The sequence below is a fragment of the Camelus dromedarius genome, chromosome 9 (genome assembly GCF_036321535.1).
Source record: "Camelus dromedarius isolate mCamDro1 chromosome 9, mCamDro1.pat, whole genome shotgun sequence".
Taxonomy (NCBI): domain Eukaryota; kingdom Metazoa; phylum Chordata; class Mammalia; order Artiodactyla; family Camelidae; genus Camelus; species Camelus dromedarius.
This window is the reverse complement of record NC_087444.1, coordinates 7,135,106-7,155,911: the sequence shown is the minus strand read 5'-3', so window position 1 is coordinate 7,155,911 and position 20,806 is coordinate 7,135,106. Positions and strand designations below refer to the sequence as shown.

General features: G+C 38.7%; 1 protein-coding gene across 1 annotated transcript in view; it reads right to left on the bottom strand.

The window, feature by feature from the left end:
• SNX7 (sorting nexin 7) overlaps positions 1 to 20,806 on the bottom strand; it is an 81,475-nt gene that overhangs the window by 9,230 nt on the left and 51,439 nt on the right. The window contains exon 8 of the mRNA XM_031457662.2: positions 6,819 to 6,971. Coding sequence (XP_031313522.2) covers positions 6,819 to 6,971 — 153 coding nt within the window. The remainder of the gene's footprint in view (positions 1 to 6,818; positions 6,972 to 20,806) is intronic.

Here is a 20,806-nt window from a genome sequence, read left to right as displayed (position 1 = left end):
CATTTAAATGGTTCAACACAGACCCACTATTACGCGTCTGTCCCAATTTTAAAAAGGAAAACTAAAAAACTACAGGTCAATCCTTGGGACCAAAATGACACTAAATAACGCTAGCCGGGTAAATCCTCAACCCCTTGCATCCGTGCATCCTTCTCTCTACCAGGAAGACTGCTCACGAAGAGCTGAGCAGTGTATTGTGTATGTGTATTGTGTATGGTGTGTGTCACAAATTACAGAGGTTGACTGTTTTGGAAATAGGTGTCATTGTTCCAGTATTCCCCAAAACCTTCCCTGGAGCTAATCTGAGTGTTCACCGAGGCAAGAACAGTGGTGTGGGCATCTCCTAGGTGAGCAGAGGTCTGCCGACCTTCCCGACATAAGTCAGTTTAGAACTCAGAGCTTCACTGGGGCTTTGTAAGCACTGTTTAAGCGCTGGTAAAGGAAGGGCTTTGGCACTGGTCACTGAGAAAGGAACATGCCAGCCTTCTCTTTTTGTGGCAATGGATAGCTAATACTTTATTATCTCTTCAAATATACTGAATTTATTTATCTTTTATTTATATTTGCCTAAACCTTGCAACTTATACTTTCATTCTCCTGGATGGAGGAAACAGGCGTGAAATAGAAATGAAGCAGTACTGTTTTCTCAGTTTCCGTAACATGGTTTCCGTCGGAGAGTCACTTTACTTATTTCACTAGAGCTCGTGAATTCCTAATTCTCTTGCTTCTGAAAGAGTCGCCTCACACTCGCTTCCATTTGACTGGGGTATCATTTGGAAGGTCATTCACGTTTTTGTTCCAGAACCTCACTTCCTCCTGCAACGTGCCCTCCCTGACACTGTCTGTTTCTTCTGTATTCATCTTTGACTGTATCCTTCTCTTTGTATCTTTGCCTTTCATAGTCCATGGCCCACAGGTGTAATCATATCTGGTTTGTTAACTGCTTCACTCTTTTTACTTTTTAGAATTGTTCATTCCTCTTATGTCATATTCTCTCTTTAGTCCTATGATGTTGAAATCATTACTAACTTTCCTGTAATTTTTTCCAAATCACTTTACTAAATTCTAGGCAATATGACTGAGAATGGCCAAGGTTTCCTTCCTTTGCTTTTGCCCAGATTTTAAAAATGGTACTTCTCCCCACGTTTCTGTCATGTTATGTAACAGTACCTCTTTGTTGGATGAAATGCAGTCTTGCTTCTTTTAATTCTCGTAGATCAACAGAGAGTCAATAATTTATCTGATTCCCAATGTTTTTAAAAAAAGAATGACATTTTCAACAGAAATCTTAATGCCACTCATCAGAATCTTGCTTAGCTGGCAGTTTTATAATCATTATATCAATAAGATTAACCTTTAAAGACACAGTAAGCTTGGGAGCTATCTTTACTGGGACCAGAGTGTTTTCAATATTCACAAAAACTTAAAAAATGTTCCAAAGCATGTGGTGCCCACTGAATAGAAAACAAACAGCACTCCCACTGGAATTTATTTTACCATCCCCAACATAACAAGGAATACATTTCCGAATGAAAACAACTATACTTGAATTTCTAGGACATTCAAGGCTTATCTTTACTTACTTTGTACAAGAACTGTTATGAAATGTATTTTTTAAATTTCTTTAATTTTTAAATGGTCCATGTGTAGCTGGACTTGGATTTTAGAAAAGCGTTAGGTGTGTTATTGATTTGGCTAGATGATGAACCCTTGTAATGATTTTTTTTCTTCATTTATATTACAGAAAACGTCCTGCTCTATAATTGTTTCTCTGCTTCCTACATTTCGATGTGTATATATATATATATATGTATATATATATATATATGTATATATACTTTTATTACTTAGGAATGATTGAACTCTTCTATTTAGTCAGTTCATTACCATTCAAGTAAAAAAAAAAAACCTAATTTAAATACTTTTCCATTAAAAAAAAACATCGTAAAGCTGTATTAATCAAGTGAAAAATACATATACTTATTATTCTTATTTTTCCTTAAGGGTAAGATTTAACTTTGAATTTGAATATTGCTTAGTGCTTAGCACAGGGTTCTGATGTTAACAGAATCTTAAATAAATGATTTTACATGAGGCAATTGACATTCTTAAATAAGATTGACACCATTTGAAATGAAGTGACCTCTAACCAGTTATTTCTTGAAATTCTTACCAAGACAGATTTTAACTCTAATTTTCATAGTTATTTTTCATAGTATTATTTATGAGAGCAAAAATTTACATAAATGCTTAACTATTAATAATCTTCATTAAAAAAGGTATAGTAACATGAAGTAGTATAGAAGATTATGTCATTATATGAAAAAGTATTTAAACAAATGAAAAATATAGAACTCAATATATACCCACAGTAATTATCATGACACAAATAAGTAACATATGTTTTTAGGTTGACATATTTGGAAAGAACCATGCAGGAATTTTAAAATATTTTGATCTGCATATGGCAAGTTCTTTTTCCATGATTGCATTTAAATATACTCCGCTCTAGGAGATATGGTGAGGGGCATTCTTTATTTCTTCTTTATATGTCTGTGTACTTTGTTATTGTTTTTGGTGTGCATATATTAAATTTATAACCAGAAATTTAGGCTATGAAACAAAGACTTCCATACACTCACTAATAATTCTAAAATAAACTATGCAAAGGAATAAATTATATTACTTCAAGTATTACATTCATTTAACCATAAATGGTTTTATTTGGCAAAAATTAACATCATGTGATCTTTTCATGATTATATTAAAATTAGACTTTCAAAGAGTCTATTCTTTCAGTTTGTAATACTTCCCAAGGACTACTTCCTTTCAGATCTCTTCAACATCATCGTAACCATCATCATCATCATCATTCATGACAAAAACATACTCTTCTGTACCTACTAAAGAACAATTAGAAAACATCCCTGCACTTATCCAACATGTCATATTTTATGATTTTAGCATCCCTTCACATTTTAGCAAGAAATAATTTTCTTTGGTTATTTGGATACCAATATACTTCAAAATTGTTCAACTACAGTTTTGGTTTTATCGTTTTGTTATTCTTGTTTTTTCTTTTAAAAAAGACTCAAGTGTATTCTTAATTATCGGTCATTTAGAACAAAATGGGGAAGAATTTCATTTCACCTATTCAAAGGTTATTTGGAGATAACCTATCTTATATTTGGTGTCAGCTGTCTCCAAGTAAATTCACAGGTCTAAGTACAACATTTCAATATGACAAAAATTCGCTCTGATTCAGCCCTGTACCTCATATTAACAGCCTGATTTTCCTCTGTCATTTTGATATTTAAATTTTGAATTATAAACAAGCTGTGACCATTTCACTTCATAAAAGTCCAAAGGCAAATGTGTATACCCCATTTCTTCTATCACACTAGGAACAAACGCCTTTGGGGATTTCTTTTTGGAAATATTGATGAAAAAAAGAAGTATTTCCATAAGAATATGATTAAATCAAAGGGGGAATGGAACGATTCTGGAACATTCGTCTTCCTTGTATATGAGATATTCTGGAGTTAACAGGTAACAGCACACTGTTGCTGTTTCAGGCCACACAGTTTGTGTGTTAATTAGGAAGCCTTGATTATCTAAGGCTCCAACTTCCTGATTACGCTTGGACTGAGGCGCCAAATCAGTTAAAAATCATTCACTCGGAAAAAAAAAAAACAACGAATAAATAACTGGAGCCGTAGGAGTCTTGCAAAGTAATAATAAAGAAAACCAATGATTCCTCCAAATTTATATAAACAAGATGCAGTACACTTGATATAATTTTAGTAACATTTAGAAATATAATTCTCTTGGAGGAAAGAGTTAAACACATATTGATATAAACTGCTGTGAAGAAGAAAATTTGCAATATGGCACAGAGATGCTAACAAGTATTTCTAAGAAAATAATATTTTGTATAAACTGATTTCAAGCTATGAGAATGACAACATATATGAGAGGTATAGTTGGAACCCAAACAGTTCAGTTGGAGTTCAGTGGAACTGCTATGAACATTTTCTCTTAAAAAATAAAAAATCCAAACTTAGAAAAGTTTTGCAGACTTTATTATCTAAAGGAAAACAGTAGGTGTATTTGTCATGTGGTTTTTATATCTTAATATACTTAGGTTTTATAATCACAATCACTTACAGTATATTGAATATTTCTAATTTCCAAGGCATTTTCTTATAAATTATTTCAATTGATTGTCACACACTCCTATAATGTCAGCGTGGACAGGTCCTACTGTAAAGGAGAGCTGAAGGTATTTCTGTGGATTTAAATAGCTAAGTGGTAATAAAGCCTATGGTGATAAATGTGCTTTATTCAACAGAAATACTTGAAATCATTTCAAAATATGAGATTCATGGGAAATTCCTTTTAGATACTTGAATCTACTGAAGGTTGTTCATGTGGAGTAAAAAACAGGAGAGAGAGAAAATGATCTTTCTAATCATACCTGCTAGAAAGATAGTCACTCGAATCTGTCCACCGATCCGCAGCCCACTGCCGTGAAACCTCTACGTCCGCTCGTGTCTCTGTCGCTACGTTTTCTGACTAGTCTCAGCACGTTTAGTTTCGTTCCACTCAGACCCACACACTGCACAAGCGATGTTTCCGAAAGGGAAGTCCAATAGATATTGCCCCTTCCCTGCTGAAAACTCTTCAATGGCATTTCCCATTTCCCTCAGAATGAAAAAAAGACCAAGCTTAAAAGGCCCTTTTCTGCCTAACAGGGTTCAGGACATATTCATGTAAAATATGGCACATTGGCAGATTAAGCTGAAGACGTCTGCGAACACAGCAGGGGCACAAAAGTCACTCTGACCTTCTTCCAACCCTTAACCTCTGAGGCAGGTCATAAAACCCTAATGCCCTGAGGAAAAGAGCATCTTCACCTCTGAAGGCAAAGGGACACAGAGAAGACTCCTAACACGAAGGCTCTGCTAAGTCTCCCCCAGTTTACTGCACTCACCTCACACTCCTTAATCTACCCTGTTTCTACAGGACAGCCCACGCTTCCTCAAACCTAGCAGAAAAGTAGCCAGATCTGGCTCTTCTGGTCTCCTCTTGCTTCTAAAGGCTGCTGGGCCACAAAGAACTTACATTAAATCCACTTGTATGCTTTTCTCCTGTTAATTTACCTTTGTCAGTTGAATTTTCAGACCCAGCCAGGCATTCTCGGAGGGCTCAGAAAAACTTTTTCCTCCTCTACAAGCTTTACTTTTCAACTCAACACTACCTGCACTCGACCATCCTCCAAAACAGAATTTCAGTTATTTGAACACATTCTCTCTCACGTTCAGGCTTTTGTGTACGTCTCTTCTCTGTCTGGAGCTGGCTTTCTCACAGCCTTGTCTGGCTTCCTCTTACTCATCATCCAGGTCTCAGCTTAAACATATCCTCTGAGAAATCTCCTTCATTCCTTCTTGATAAGGTGAGATGCCCCTGCAATGTGTCTCTATCCTGGAACTTACTAAACTGTATTATTACAATGTTTTGTTTTAACTGTTTCTCTCGCTGACTGTAACTGCCTGAGAAAGGGACTGTGTTTGACTTGCACACTGTGGTTTCTCCAGGGTCCGGCAGTGTCTAGTGGTAGTAGGATCTCAAGTAATTCTTGTTGAATGAAAATCTCAGTTATCAGTTAGATAATCTTGCAAAATCTAAAATATTTCAGTTTAAAGTACTTTTAAACTGGCAAGCCCAACAGACTACAGAGTATAACATAAATTTCTTATCGTATCCATTTTTGTATAGTCATTAATTCAGACAGAGATAAGGTTAAACTTGTATGTTCAAAATACATTTCCTAGGAAAAGTTAGTTCAGAATATGCTGGATGAAGAAAGTGATAGTATAAAATTCATTTAAAATAATAACTACTTTGCAGAACTGTTAGTTGTGGAAAAAAAAAAAACAACCCAAAATTAAAATAATCATTTGAAAAGCAAAACGTTGACTAGGCTCTTTCCTGAACCAAAAAAACAAACAAGCACACAAACTGAACTAAAGTGAAATAAAAAAATAAAATAAATTTTAAAAAATGAAACAAAAGTGGGCAGGGTATATAGCTCAAGTGGTAGGGTGCAGGCTTAGCGTACACAAGGTCCTCGGTTCAATCCCCAGTACCTCCTCTAAAAATAAATAAGTAAAACCTAATTACCTCCCCCCCAAAACAAAACAAAACAAACTCTCCAAAAAAAACCAAAAACAAAAACAAAAAAAACCCCCAAAACAAAACAAACAAAAACCAAAAACCAAGCAGCACCCTCCCTTTTTGACTTTTTGAACGGCTCCAAAAGGCAACGTGGCATGGCAGGGACACAAAGTATGGGGACTGAACTAATTTTCTACCCATTCAAACCTCTGTTCCTTTCCTCACTTCGCAAACCCTTCATTGTATAAGACAAGGAGACGAAAAGGAAGATCGGAGAATCATTAGGAAGCATGATCAAGTGCATCTGAAGAATTCAAACCCTTCCCAAACAAGAAACTGAGGGGAAAACAAACAAAACGGATTGCAGCACAACGCCCTCTCCCGGCAGCTCAGCTCGCACCCGGCGCTCGGGCCTGCGGTGTGGACCGCCCCACCCCCCACCCCCGCCTCCGCGGAGACACGTGTGTCAGCGGGCGGGGCTCGCGTGACTCTATTCACTGGCGGCTCCCCTGGCAGGGAGCCACCGAAGAGGCTTCTGAACGTGACACTTGGCTCCTTAACAGGCTCTTGCAACACGAGACAGGAAGTAAGAGAGAGGTTAACTTTCTAAAAACGACGCCATCCCACACGTGGCCCATTACCTGTTCATAATAGCGGATGCTCTCCTCAGCCATATCTGTGAACGCTGACTTGAGGTCATTCTCCATGTTTTGTTTCCATCTTTCCCAGTCTGCTTTCAGGGCATTGTTGGCACACTCCACTTTATCTTCCAGCTTCCCAATCTCTTCTGTGAGCTGAATTAGATCACAAAGAGAGGTCAGCTGACCTACTATCCTCCCACTAAGTGAATTCTTCAAATCTAAGCTGAATATTGTAAAAAAAAAAAAAAAAAAAAAAAAACCAGATGTTTTTGAAAAGTCACCAGGATTTACCATGAGTACTAACTAGTTTAAGTAAAAAGGACAGGGGCTGCAGTCGGAGATCTAAGTCTGCCACCAACTAGCGCTTGACTTTGCCTAAATCTCTGAAACCGTGGGCTTCAGTTTCACTATTGATAAAACACAGGAAATTGAACTCCAAGTTATCTCAAAACTCCTTTGCAATGACTCTCTCACTATCACTGTTCGTGGTGAAAGTATTTATGTTAAAAGACATGATTTCACACCTTCAGCTTTCCCTTCCTGGTCCTCGTTTTTCAACCATTTTCAGCAGAACACTCAATTAACCGACATGCTATAACATCTGTACAGATGATGTAGTCCAACGTGGAGGCCCAGGGGATTAACCTGCCACATCCCACTCAGCTGATAACAGAGGCAGGCTCATATCTCAAGACACCTGACACCTCGTCCACGCTCCACTAGACAGTCGCCCTCCTCCAACTCACCCACCGACCTTTGAGCGTGGAACCCAGCAACTTACTGGTTTACATTTGGCATGTTTACATACATATTTATATATCCATACATATTTTATACACACGTATTTATTCATATACTCAGTATATATTTATTAACTGCCTTCTCTGGACCAGCCATTCTTCTAGGACTTGGGAGATTCAATAGGAAAGACAACAGACAAAAATCCCAATTTCACCAGAGCTTCTACTCTGCTGGGGAAAAACAAACGGAAAGCAAGGTAAATGAGAGATGAACTATGAGTTGATAATAAGTGCCAAAAAGAAAAAGGAAGCAGAAAGGTAGAAAAGGAATGGAAGGATGCAATTTTAGATAAGATGACTGGGGAAAGTCTAAACAGGGAAGTGTCATTTGAAAGCAATTCTGAGGTTGACGTCAGAGTGAACCACGGGGTTTTCAGTAGGAGAAGCACTCCTGGCAGAGGAGACAGCAAGGACAATGGTCCAGCAGTGGAAGCGTGCCTGGACAGTCCTAGAAGAACAAGGAGACAGGCATGGCTGCAGCAGGAGGCACAGTGAAGAAAGAGGGAAGGTCCCTAGGCGATGAGGTCAGAGAAGCAGTGGGTAACCAGATCTTCTTGGGCCACGCCGTCCGTAGTAAAGTTCTGAGATTTCATTGAGATCCAAAGCCAGGACGATTTGAGCAGAAATGACTCTCATGTTTTAAAAGGAGCGTTACAAATCGCCACTGTTGCTTGGCTTAGAGTATCTGAAGAGGCTGTCATTTAAGAAAGTCCTCGTTACAGAGATGATAAAGTGTGAAAATGAGTATATCAGCATCAAAAAAAGATGTTATTTTGCTTCCAGTGCTTGCTTGAAATATTACTCCTTTTTATTTTGCTATAAAATTTCACTTCTGACTCTATTTCTTTGCAGCCATATTTGCTCTTACTTCCCTAAGAATAGACATTTGGTACGATATAAATCTTCTGTTACCCATGGGAGAGCTGCGTCAGTAGTAAAGCTGATTTTCATGTTTTGTGTGTGGGGCGGGAGGATGTGTTTAATTTTTTTAACTTAACTTTTTAAAAACTTTTCTTTAACTTTGTTCTGTTTGTAAACTATCTCAGGAGGATATTTATTACTTTATGGGTGTGTGTGACTCTTTGGGGTAATTACTTTGCTGATCTTAGAATCTGTCTAAAAGGATGTTAATGGGATGTCTAACCATGGACTGTGGATGCTGGGGGGTGAGCAACGGCAAAACTGCTGACAGGCCGAACTCAAAGAGGATCTGGAAAAAGCTTAGGGGTCAGTGAGAGAACCTCACTCCTCTGGACTGTTGGATGGAATCCTGCCATTATATAGCCAGATTGAGATTCTTAGCAAAATGTCTTTTTTACATCTAGGATGAAGAGGTACCTTCACCAACTGTAATGCACTGTTAACTCTCCTCTGCTTGGGGTTTGTAGCCTAAAATTACTACACACTGGAGTAGGATTACTGGCAGAGGGCTTTACTGAAAGTGGATTTAGGAAACACAGAGTCAAAATCACATTTTCTATCTTCCTTCCCTTCCTGATGAAACTTAAACTGGTCCTGCTGCCAGAAGGGATTTACAACAAAGTTTTCCCTTTGTCAGTCTGCAGCTCCCCCTCATTAAAGCCCTTATTGGTGGTAGTCAGGCTGGTCGGTGCTTCTGCTCTGGCCAAGAGTGACTGCATTGCTGAAGAAGTCCCGTCCTGTTCTCTGACTTCATTCTCACCTACAGAAAGGTTTGTAGCCTTATCAGCACAGCACTGGGATGAGGAAGACGAACAACAGGTTAGACTGACCTCAGACCCCCCTTTTGTCTTTTACAAGCTATGACACATTGGGAAAGGCTACCTTGTGAAGCCCTAGTTTCTTCATCTGTAAAACGAATATAAAAATAACAAATCTATCTCATAGGGATTTTTATGAAAATTGCCTGAGATTATGAACACCCATTGATTTGCATAGTGCCTGACAACATGCTTGCTAAATGCTATCTATTACCACCACCACCAGGGTCGTCACCGTCAGGGTCTAGGTCTTCAGTTAATTTCTGGTGCTATTTCTTGACTTACTGTCACCAGTACAGAAGATGACACACATGTTCCAAATACATACAATCAATTCTTGTCATTTTTCTGTGGCTATGTATATATTAATTTTTCTTTCTTTGATGATTTCATCATTATTTTAGAAAAAGATCAAAAAAGACCTTGCGTATTTCCTCACACTGAATCATCTTCCCATAATTTCAATTCAGAGAAACTCAAGTTGAGAATAAGCACAAAACACTTAATTCAAATTAAGAATGATCTGGACTATATCTTTCCTACCAACTATAAAGGCAAATCATTAGATTTCCCTTCCCTCAGTTGACTTTGATTTTAGCAAGTTCTTTGGTACAAGGAACCATGCATTTTAGATGGTGCCGTCCAGGCTCCGAACACAAACACTCAACAAAATTTAACTAAAATGGGAGAGTAACCGCGGCAGGTCAAAGCAGCCCCCCAGGGCTTCAGCACCCCTCTAACAACACAGCGGTTTTCAATAACTCTAAAAGTCAGAAATTCAATTCATAGTTTCTATTGCGAAGCAGCACAGAAAAGACTGTTTAAAAGGCCTAAAGCTTGAAAAATTCTTCTCACAAATACCAGAAGCAATTTGGCCCTCTGTTGGTGGAAACACCAAAGAAGCAAGCAGACTCTTAAGCCAGGAAAATGTTGTAATATCAGAATAAGTAATAAAAGGTTGTCATATAGCGAGAAATCAAGATTTACATTTAACTGCAAGGCTAATGGGTGACCTAGCTTCAGTTACATTCAGCTAGAAATTAGCCACACAATCAAATGAAAATCATTAATATTAACAGTCTGGTAAACAAAACAATATCCTTCCTCGGTAGCGAGTACCTGCTTTGACACCAGGAACAGCGGCGTGTTAATGACCATTTATTGTATTGCTGCCAGGGGCGCTGCATTAAGCTCTGTACTTTACATACATTATTTCATTTAATCTGCATAATAATGCTGCAAATTTGGGAATACTCTCTTCCCTTCACAAGCTGGGAAACGGGGGAAAAGAAGTGAAAGAGATCACATAGCATTTTGTGGCACCTTGGAGATTCAAACCAAGATCCACCTGAGTCAAAGCACAGGCTCTTTCCACACTGACTGAAGAGCCCCAAGCTAGCGTGTCTGTGGCTTTTAAGGTTAAACTGATTCAGCTCTTACCTCAAGGAGTTTGTTATCTATTGGAAGACAGATATGCAGAAATAAAACAAAAGCCAAAGGCTAGAATACAAAGCAGAATGTGATACATATCATAATGGAGGGGGAAAAAATTCAAGCAGTAGGTAGAAAGATACAGAATGGAGGATTAATTCTAACTGGGGGAGGGGACATTCTGACCGCCTGTTTGCTAAGCAGTGACTGGGGGAAGGAGACACCTGGATGAGAGTATGGCGTAAATGAAACGGTAGAGGTGTTATGTTACAGAGGAAGAATGGCCAAGAGGTAGGTTTGGAGGCTTGAGGTGGGCAAGGAGAAAACACAGGAAATGCAGCTGGAGAGGCTGATAGAAGACTGGCCACTAGAGGGTGTAAACAATATTGAGCAAAAAATGGATTCTGAGGAAATGGTAAGTTACCAAAAGTTTTTGACCAGGGCTGAGGTTCATTTCACATAGATTCCTGAGTCAGAGATATGCAGAGATGCTTAAAGCAGGATGGAAGGAGGAGGGAAAGAAAGGAAACCAGTTAAGCTGCATGGGGACTACGGAGACAGCAGTAAAAATGACAGGGAGGATCCGGTTCCTTCCCACTCACTCATCCAGCAGCATCCACCCAGCACCCATCTAGTCTGTGTTCGGAACAATGATGGAGGGAGGAAAAACAGAACTTGCCAGACCTTGCCCTCAAGGACTCATGCCTAGGGGGAGAAATTAAAAAACAAAACAAAACAAAACAAAAACTGGGTAAAGAAAATGTGAAAAACATTTCATGTAAAGCAAACAGGGTGTACAGTCCTAGAAGCATGTTTACTTTGAAGTTTCTAAAAATTGCAGGTGGTTTTCAAGGTTGGGACCTAGAGTACGAGTAGGGGAAAAGCAAAAAAACAAGAGAGGCAGGCTGCTGCCAAGTACTACAGGGACTTCCCTGGGGTGCCTGGACCTTAACAGAGAACAAGTGGAATCACTGAAGGAGTTTAGGGAAGAGGACCAGGGGGGCAGCGGTAACAAGCAGATTCCAGACGCTGGGATGAGGAGGAGAAAGAAAGAGACTGAAACGCTGGCAGGCAGAATCACTAGCAGTTGACTCTGTGTGGGCACTGGGAGAAAAGATAGAATTATCTGATCTTTGTAACTGTCTGGGATGACCTGGAAGAACTGGGGGGTAAGGTGGTGAGACAGGAAATGGAGGCCTGAAGGCAACAGTAACAGTCCTGCAGAGTGAGGTACTCATCAGAGGACTTTGGGAGGTCAGCCTTGTGACATGTCTCACTAAAAATTCTTACTATAATTTTTACAGAGTGAGAAAAAAAAAAAGTAAAAAAAGTCCTGCTCCCTGAGAAGGTGACGCCAAGCAGGGCCCTGTGGAGTCCTCCTTGATACAAATCTTTCTGTGTCCCCTGTTTCTGGTTTGTAGGAAATGGGCTTCAGTCAGCCTCTTTGCCCTTTCCGGAGGGCAGATTCAAACAGTTGCTAATCTGGGAATGCAGAAGCCAGGGAGGAGCAGCCCAGAAATAAGAGTGCAGCCCTGGGGCAGGGGCCTGGTTCCTCCTTAAGGAATAGACAGAGAAATACTTTTAAGGTCTTCTGCAGGAACTAAGCTCCCCCACCCCCACCCACAAGCCAAGGCAGCAATATAATAAATGGTCCAAGTTTTCAGTAATGTTAACAAAGTAGACTCTGCACATGATGAACGCAGACCCCTGTCGGTACACTTTCAACGTTCTTCAGCCAATTCTCTGTTATGATTTTCTTTTCTGAATTGTTTGGAAAACTCAATCTAAGTTTTACTTTGTTTTGTTTTAACATTTCCTGCCCCTCAAATTTTAACTTTAATTTGTGCTCCTTAAGCCTCCATTCTCCTCCAAAATACAGTTTCTTATTACCTTCATAAGATGGAAGAACATATCAACTGAGGCTAAAAGTAAACATTCACTCAACAAATCTTTATTTTAAAGTGCTCTCTATGTGCCAGGCATTGGCCCAGGCCCATGACCAAGGCCACAGGGTGACTATAAGAGAGATGGTCCTTGTTGCTGGGAGCTTACAACCTAGTAGGGGTTTCAGATCCACACCGCACTGTCCCTCTATTGTCACCTTACCAGTCGCCTTAAGAGTATCAGTGAGTTTGCTCTCTTTTCATAAAATAAGGAAGTACCTTCTAAATGAAATTTTAGGAAATCCAGAACATCTAGATTCAAAAATTTCCCTAAAAAAGGAAATGTGCCTTTATACCCAATAAATATCCTTACTGCACTAAATATTGACTTGATGAAGTTAAGCTAAGCATTGATACAGATTAAGTTAACAGTCACATTGTAATCCACTCAGGGGGCAATATCCGCATTCCCAGGACATTTCTACATGTCCAGGGCTCTGCTGCACGAGACAGGTGCTACGCGGGAAGGTGCGGCACCTGCCGCAGTGACACGTTCCCTGCCTCCCAAAGCCAAGATGCTCTTGGCTCTAGAGCAAGACGCAGATTCCACAGACACTGTTCACTGACATGGCTCCGCTCTGAAGAAGTACCATTTCCTCTTTCTCAGTTGCCTCAGGGTAACAGTAAGCTGTTCGGGGCTTCTCCTCACCTTTCCCCCTGAATTTTAAAAATTTCATAATCACACACATTTATCGGTCAGTAATCTGGAGCCTGGGCTCTGAGATGCATGGGTCGGAATCCTGACTGTGACTTTAGCTGAGTTCAGTTCCTTGATAGGCTGCAGCTTCCTGATCTGGAAAATGAGGAGAAAGAAAGTACATGCTTCACGGGATTGTTCTGAATCCTGTGTTAGCCAAGTGCCGGGACCTGAGCATTTAAGACATGACAGGGCTGGAGGGCACCCGAAGTGATGACGGAAGGGCTACTGTTAGGGTCGCAGGAACGGTCTGATCCGTCTCCCCGCTCACTTGTACTGCGCTGGGGAATCCTTACTGAGGCCCTGCCTATAAAAGGAACGTTAGCCACAGGGGAAACAAAGGGACATTAACAGCTCAGAAGGCTGCCTCAAAGCCCCAGAACGCCTGAGAGTGCTGGGAGCTGGAATGGACAACGCAGCCAGGCCAAAAAGTCTACATACGGCCGTTCCATCAGGCCTTCCTTGAAATCAAATGGACGAGGCCGGGAAGCCCAGAAACGTCCTCCATTCTGAGGCACTGGACTGTCACATCACCTCACTAAATTACTCCACCCTAACCCAAGAAATATTGGTACCTTGCTCATTAAGGGATGAAAACTCCTAAGACAAAAAAATGCAGACGGACCTTTTCCCCGACTCTGGAGGTTCTCTGAAGTACACTTCCTAGGGACTGAAAACCCATCCAGTAACTCAAGAAAATCCCCTAGACTTCTGAACATTCTCTTAGGCCTTTAGTTTTTCTCATTTACCAGACATTCGTTTTCAGAAAATATATCAGTTCATTCAAGGACTGTTTGTTGAGCACTTACTATGTGCCAAGAGCACCGGGCGAGGCACGGTGCCCCGTGTGAAACAGTCTCCTTCTTTTCTCGCTCAGTCTTGGGCACACTGATGTCATAGGAGTAAATCTTTACTTAACGTCAGAAAGGCCTCCCAATTCCGCTACAGTTTCATCACGAGACCAGGACGGAATGCCATACTGTGTGTTTCTCAAATTGGGTTCCTATATCCACATCAACACTCAGGGCTAACCTAGAGGGCTGTCAATGTCATGAGTAAACACAGCAAAGTATCATGCATATTTTATGCAGATCAGAGAAGAATATTTTTAAATTAACATAAACATAAATACAGGATGGAATAGTGATATTCATATGAAATTTTAACACAGGAGACCTTAAAGAAATTTTGAGCTTGCACTGGCCCCTGGTGGGTCTCTCAGACTACTGGAGTAACATTACAACTTTCCTTTACCAAAGAAAGTAAACTCTTTTGATAAACACGTTTGACCTATGCACCACATTAAAATATGCATTAGAAGTAAATCTGCTTGACTGCTGAACTACATATTTAATAAAGAATTAATACACTCTGGCATGATAATTCTAGGGGAGTTAATGGCCATGATTACCGACAGCTTTATCAAAGTATCACTTATAAAAATTACAGATTGAGAAAGCAGTTTCCCAACAGTCTATTTCTCCAGAAATAGCTGCCAGGATGACAGAAGAAAATACAGGTCACGCTTTTTTCTTTTTTTCAATTTTATCTATCACTGCTAAACAGCGGTCCAGGGAAAATTTCACTTACCTAAGAAAGACCCAGCCTCGCTGACTATAAATCATCCACCCTTCATCACTTATTCCTGACATTATAATCTCTAACCAAGCACCCTCTTCCTCACCCTGTGACCGTCTCTATTTACAAGTACAGCAGAAAGCTCATGTGGGTAGCACGATTAAAATTTAGAGTCTCTCCAATATCATGATTGAGCTCCAAACATCTGAACAACTTACAAGGGGGTCTGCGCCTAACACATTATTGGAAGAGTTCTTTTCTTAATGAATAATGGCGATCTCACACAAATTAGTCTAGTGGGTAGAAATTTATGAGGGTAGCATGACCTTGATACAAAAACTGACACTTCTGGCACAAGCAATGGTACTTACAAAACAGAATCTCCCCTACCCCCAGCTTTATTGAGGTATAACTGACAAATAAAACTGTGTATGTTTGAAATGTACAACGTGATGACAAATCATTCTTACTCAGAAATGTAAGCACAAAAATCCTAAAAGTTGAGCTAGCCAAATCCAGCAAGGGCCAAATTGAATTCATCCCAGGGATCCAAGATGGTTAAACTGAGAAAATGTCTTAGTGTAAATCACCACATTAGGTAAATAATGGAGAAAAATCACACAATTACATGAGTAGGTACAGGAAACCACTCAATAAATTTCAACACCCACTTATGAATCAACCTCTCATCACATAGAAGTAAACAAAAACTACCTGAACCTGATTTAAAAAATACATTTAAAAGAGTATAGCAAACATCATTACTAAAATAAATAAATAAATAAATAAATCCTAAAAGCATTTACTTTAGAATCAGAGATAATACAAGGATGTCCTGTCAGTAATAAGATTATAAATGCACTTTTTAGCCAGCTCAATAAGAAATGAAAAAGTAAATATATGGTATAATGACCAAATAAATGAGACAAAACTATCAATATGAACCCATAAGATTTTCTACATAGAAGATCCCAAAGAGTGTACAAAGAAATTATTAAAACAAAAAATAATTTAGAAAATTGTTGAATATAAGATAAATATGCAAAAGTGAACTGCATTTCTCTACCTTGGCCAAAAACGTTAGAAAATAACAAAATTTAAAACATATAATTCATGATAAATCCAAACAAAAAATAAGGTACTAATGAATAAATTTATGAAAAGATGTAAAAGATCTTTTAGGAAAAAACATTTTTAAACTGAATTGAGCAATATCAAGACAAACAAATGGTGAGGTTTCTAAAATTTATTCTATTTTATTTAAATCTTCTAGCTAGTTCTCTTTTAATTTCAGTTTAAATACCAGTTTCTCAGATAGTCCTTCTCAGAACAGCATTTGTGTACAAAGCAGGTTTTTTTTTGCTAATCTCTCTCAGTCCACTGTTCATCTCCTTAACAGTCACTAGAACTAACAATTATTTTATGTATGTTTATTTGCTTTCCTGTTAGAATGGAAGTTCTAACATCAGGGGCCACGGGTCTATCTTTTGACCATTTTATTCTCAAGTACTTACTTACACGATGTAGGAATTTGATAAATATTTGATAAAATAATCCTACTGCCTTTCCAAGGATTATTTTATTACATTTTGAAATATCACAGAAACTTACAAGGTGTCTGTACCTGACCCTAAAGGCACCTATCACAAAAATTTTTGAGCAAAAGAGTACAATTTGAGGATAATAGCTATTCTTACTTTAAAATATCTTTATTGTTTTCTTTTTAAAATGGCTTCTCTATTATTTCCTTTTATGGAAAAAAATAACCGTCCAATCTATTTATTCAAATGCTAAAAATTTCTCTTCATAATCAGAAAAGCTGGGAAATTATCATTTCGAAAAGTTCTTGAAAATAATGTACCTAAATAAAAAGATTTAGATTGCCACTCCATCAGAAGATAATAGAAAATTCAAAAATTCAATTTTAATCTGACAGCTACCTCTTCTTAACAAGTATTAATTAAATTGCAGGGGAGAGATAAGAGGGCTCTTAACAATAAAACTGTATTATTTTCTGATTCATGAGAGAGGTAGGATGTGTCTGAAAAATTAGATGCTTGATTGTACCATGCTGCTCAGGCATACATGTGATTACTAAGTAATGCTTTTTTTAAAATATACTTTACAATACACACTTTTCTTAAGAAGTAGAAACCTCTCTTCCTGAACTCCACTGCAATTTTGTTATCCAAATGTAACTTGTTCAGTAACACACAATGCACTTTCTCAAAATGACAAATTAAGTCATAAAACACCCACAAATGTAGCTGACGCATCGCTTTCCAAGTCAGCACCTCCAACACCATTAACATTCTTCAAAATAAGAAAGAATCATAATTTCCTGTGACATTGGAGGCAACAGAAAGTCAGTTATTTCAACAGTCCCATTTTAGGAAATATAGTGATCTCCTCTGAATCCTCTGCACAACAAAGGTACAGTAAACATATGTTGGACAGAAGAGGATTCATACATTTTTCCAGGTGCTTCCATGAGTCCTATTAATAAAAACTTTTTAAAAAGATACGATGTGACTCCTTAATGTTTTTTTTTTTTAAATCAAGGTCTTCTAACTCTTTAGATATGATAATTTCCTATATTTGTTTCTGAAGAACACCATCTGAGCCTAGAAAAGCAATAATACTACACCACCATTAGGTTTTACTAAAGATTAAATATTATTTCAAAACCAAATCCAAACTTACTTACTTACAGACCTTCACAGGCTATACAATTATTGGCCATGAAATATTTTTATTCACTACTTAACCAAACAATAGCTCACATATTATCTCATTTAATTCTCACTATACACGTGTTAAGGCAAATATCATTTTTCCCATTTTACCAACAAGAAAAAGGAATGCTTATTGAGGTTTAAGTGACTTTTTTTTTGTAACTTCTTCCCAGAATCCTGGTTCTTTAATTTGTGATCCAACCCTACCAGATTACAAAACTCCATAATGGGGTACATGGACTTCAGGATGTATATAAGACAGCTCACAGGGCTACACAAAGGAACCTCCATTTCACTCTTTTAAATTAACATATAACATTAAATGAGCTTCAATCAAGTGTATGACAAAATTATTTGATACATGTATATATTGAGAAATGATCACCACACTATGCCTAGTTAACATCCATCACCACACAGTTACAATTTTTTTTTTCTTGTGAGAATTGTTGAACTTTTAAGATCTGCTCTGTTAGCATCTCTCAAATGTACAATACAGTATCATAAACTACAGTCACCACCCTGTACATACACCCCATGACTTATTTTATAAATGGAAGTTTGTATCTTTTGACCACGTTATATTTAACTCTTATGTAATGCTTTTAATTTATGTGCCTAGTTTATAATATAGATAAAATATACGAGTACAATAGTACAAATAGGTAGTTTATAAATTTAAAATGTACATATGTTGGGAGGTGTGCTCAAGAATGTTTAGGAGATCGACTGCAGGATCAAAAAACCTAGCGACTGAAGTGTTGTTATCTTTGCGGAGCTATTGTGTACATTATACTTTCAATCAAGTGAATTCTCTTAATTTTTTGTTTTTCAGACATTTGTCCCTTTTCCATCTGAATCCCTACCAAAGCTAAAAACCTTCGTTAGATATGACCTTTCTTCTCTGGCTCAATCAACCAACCTACCATACATAAAAGACAGCTCTTAAAATAACAACATATTCTAAAACAGAGCTGGCCAACAGGACTTTCTGTGAGATGGCAACGTTCTATTCCAGAGTACCCAGAATGGTAGCAATAGCCACATGTGACTTTGAAACGTAGCTCGTGCAACTGAGGAACTGAATTTTTAATTGTACTCAATTTTAATTACCTCAGATTTACATGTAAATAGCCAAATGCGGGGGTACCATACTGCACAGCACAGCTGCGGAAAGCTGTGACCAATTCTGGGAGAGCGCATGTGCTCAAGTATGTAAGTCTTAGGGGTTCCCTAAAAATTTGACATTGGAGGAAAGTCCTGTCTTTTGGTGAGGGATCTTCTTTGTGTCGGGGCAGCTTAGATCTGCATTTCTACAAGAGATGGTGATGACCACATCTGGCATTTGTGCCTGCCCCTGTGTAGCCTCAATAAGGGAACATACGTCACGTGCCCAGCAGTTTCCTGGGGCAAGGATCTGTGATAGATCTTTTACCGCATTAAAGACTTGTAAATGCATTTCTCTGTCCTTTTTCTTACTCACTTTAGATTAAAAACTTCTATACCCAAGGTGTCAGCAGCAATAGAACCTACCTCCTGGGAAGTACAGAATCTCTGCAAGTTTGTGATGCCTTTTGAAAATGCCCTTGGTGATGCTCACCTTTTACCCACCTCCCCAGCCACACTGCCACTGAGCACCACTGACACACACTGTGCCTCCTTAACTCATCTCATACTCTCTTTTTCACTGAGAGATAAGCCAGATGGGTCAGTTTACTCTAAAATTAATAACCATTAAAACTGCCAGTTCACTATTACAGAATATTTCAAATCACAAATAATGTTCTGCAGCAGGAATGACAAAAAGAATTGATCATGTGCGCAAACTCTGACTGATTAATGTTAGTTTTCTGAAGCATGTTGATAAGCATCTTTTCAGATGTTATCTCAGAATATAGTTTTCGCTTCCTGGAATGCAGTTCCTGGCACAATTTCTGGAGTCTTGCTTCAATACCTTCTACATGTATAATATTGAGCTGGTAACTTTTATTTTTTTGTGCCTCAGCTTTTACATTTGTGAAATGAGAAAATAACAGTACCCACCTCACTGTACTGTGTGAGACTTAACTGAGATAATGCCTAGAATAGGGCACTGAGCACTCTGCCTGGAACATGCTAAGTGCTTAAGGACTGTTAGCTGTTACCACCACCATCCTCAGTTAGTTTTAGTAAAGCACAGTGAGCTGGTTAAACTAAAATCCTACATAATAATTCCATGAAAGAAGAAAAAAGAATTTCAACTTTCTGAGATCATCACAGCTCTACAGGTTCCAAAATGTTTCCATTCCATTTGGAAGTTGCAGTTTCCAATTTATTGTGAATTTTATATGTATATATATATATATATATATATACACACACACACACACACACACACACACATACATATACATACATCTTTGGAGGGATTTTAAAAAGCACTAAGCTTTTAAATTCCCCTTTTGATTTTAGTAGAAGATAATTGTTATTTGCCATCAAATTTTTACACCTCTTGAGGCTTCAAACCTGTCTGAGGGGAAAAAAAAAAAGTATTTATAAGGCACCAGGGAATACAGTGCCAGGTCACAGTCCTGGCTCTGCTGTTCAGCTAACTGCATAGCTGTGAACGAATCACTTAACCTTTCACATCAAAATCCCCACTGTCACCACCTTAGTTTATGCCGTCATCGTCTCCTTTCCACTGCACTGGACTCAACCGGTCTTTTTATTTCCCATGCAGGAAACAGAGTGAGCAGCACTTGGAAGCAACTGTCAGTTCTTCCTTTTCTCTTCCTGTTGTTCCATCCTAAAGCTTACTTGGTAATGCAGAGCAAGGCTGGCGTCCACATCATGGTGGCCCCGAGCAGGATGTCAAAGCATTAGCAAGATGATGAGGTGCTCCCTGCGAAGAGCGGTCTGGAGTGGGAAGTAACAGCTCAAGCAGGGTGAGAAGGGTGCGAGCTGTGTGCGGGCAGCATTGGGGAGCAGAGGCTAGCGAGGAAAAACAGAATGCCAGAGCAGGAGAGAGGATGCTCTTGCCTGGGTGTGGTCCAGGGCAGGCGTGGAAACCTGAGGGGAGTGCGGAG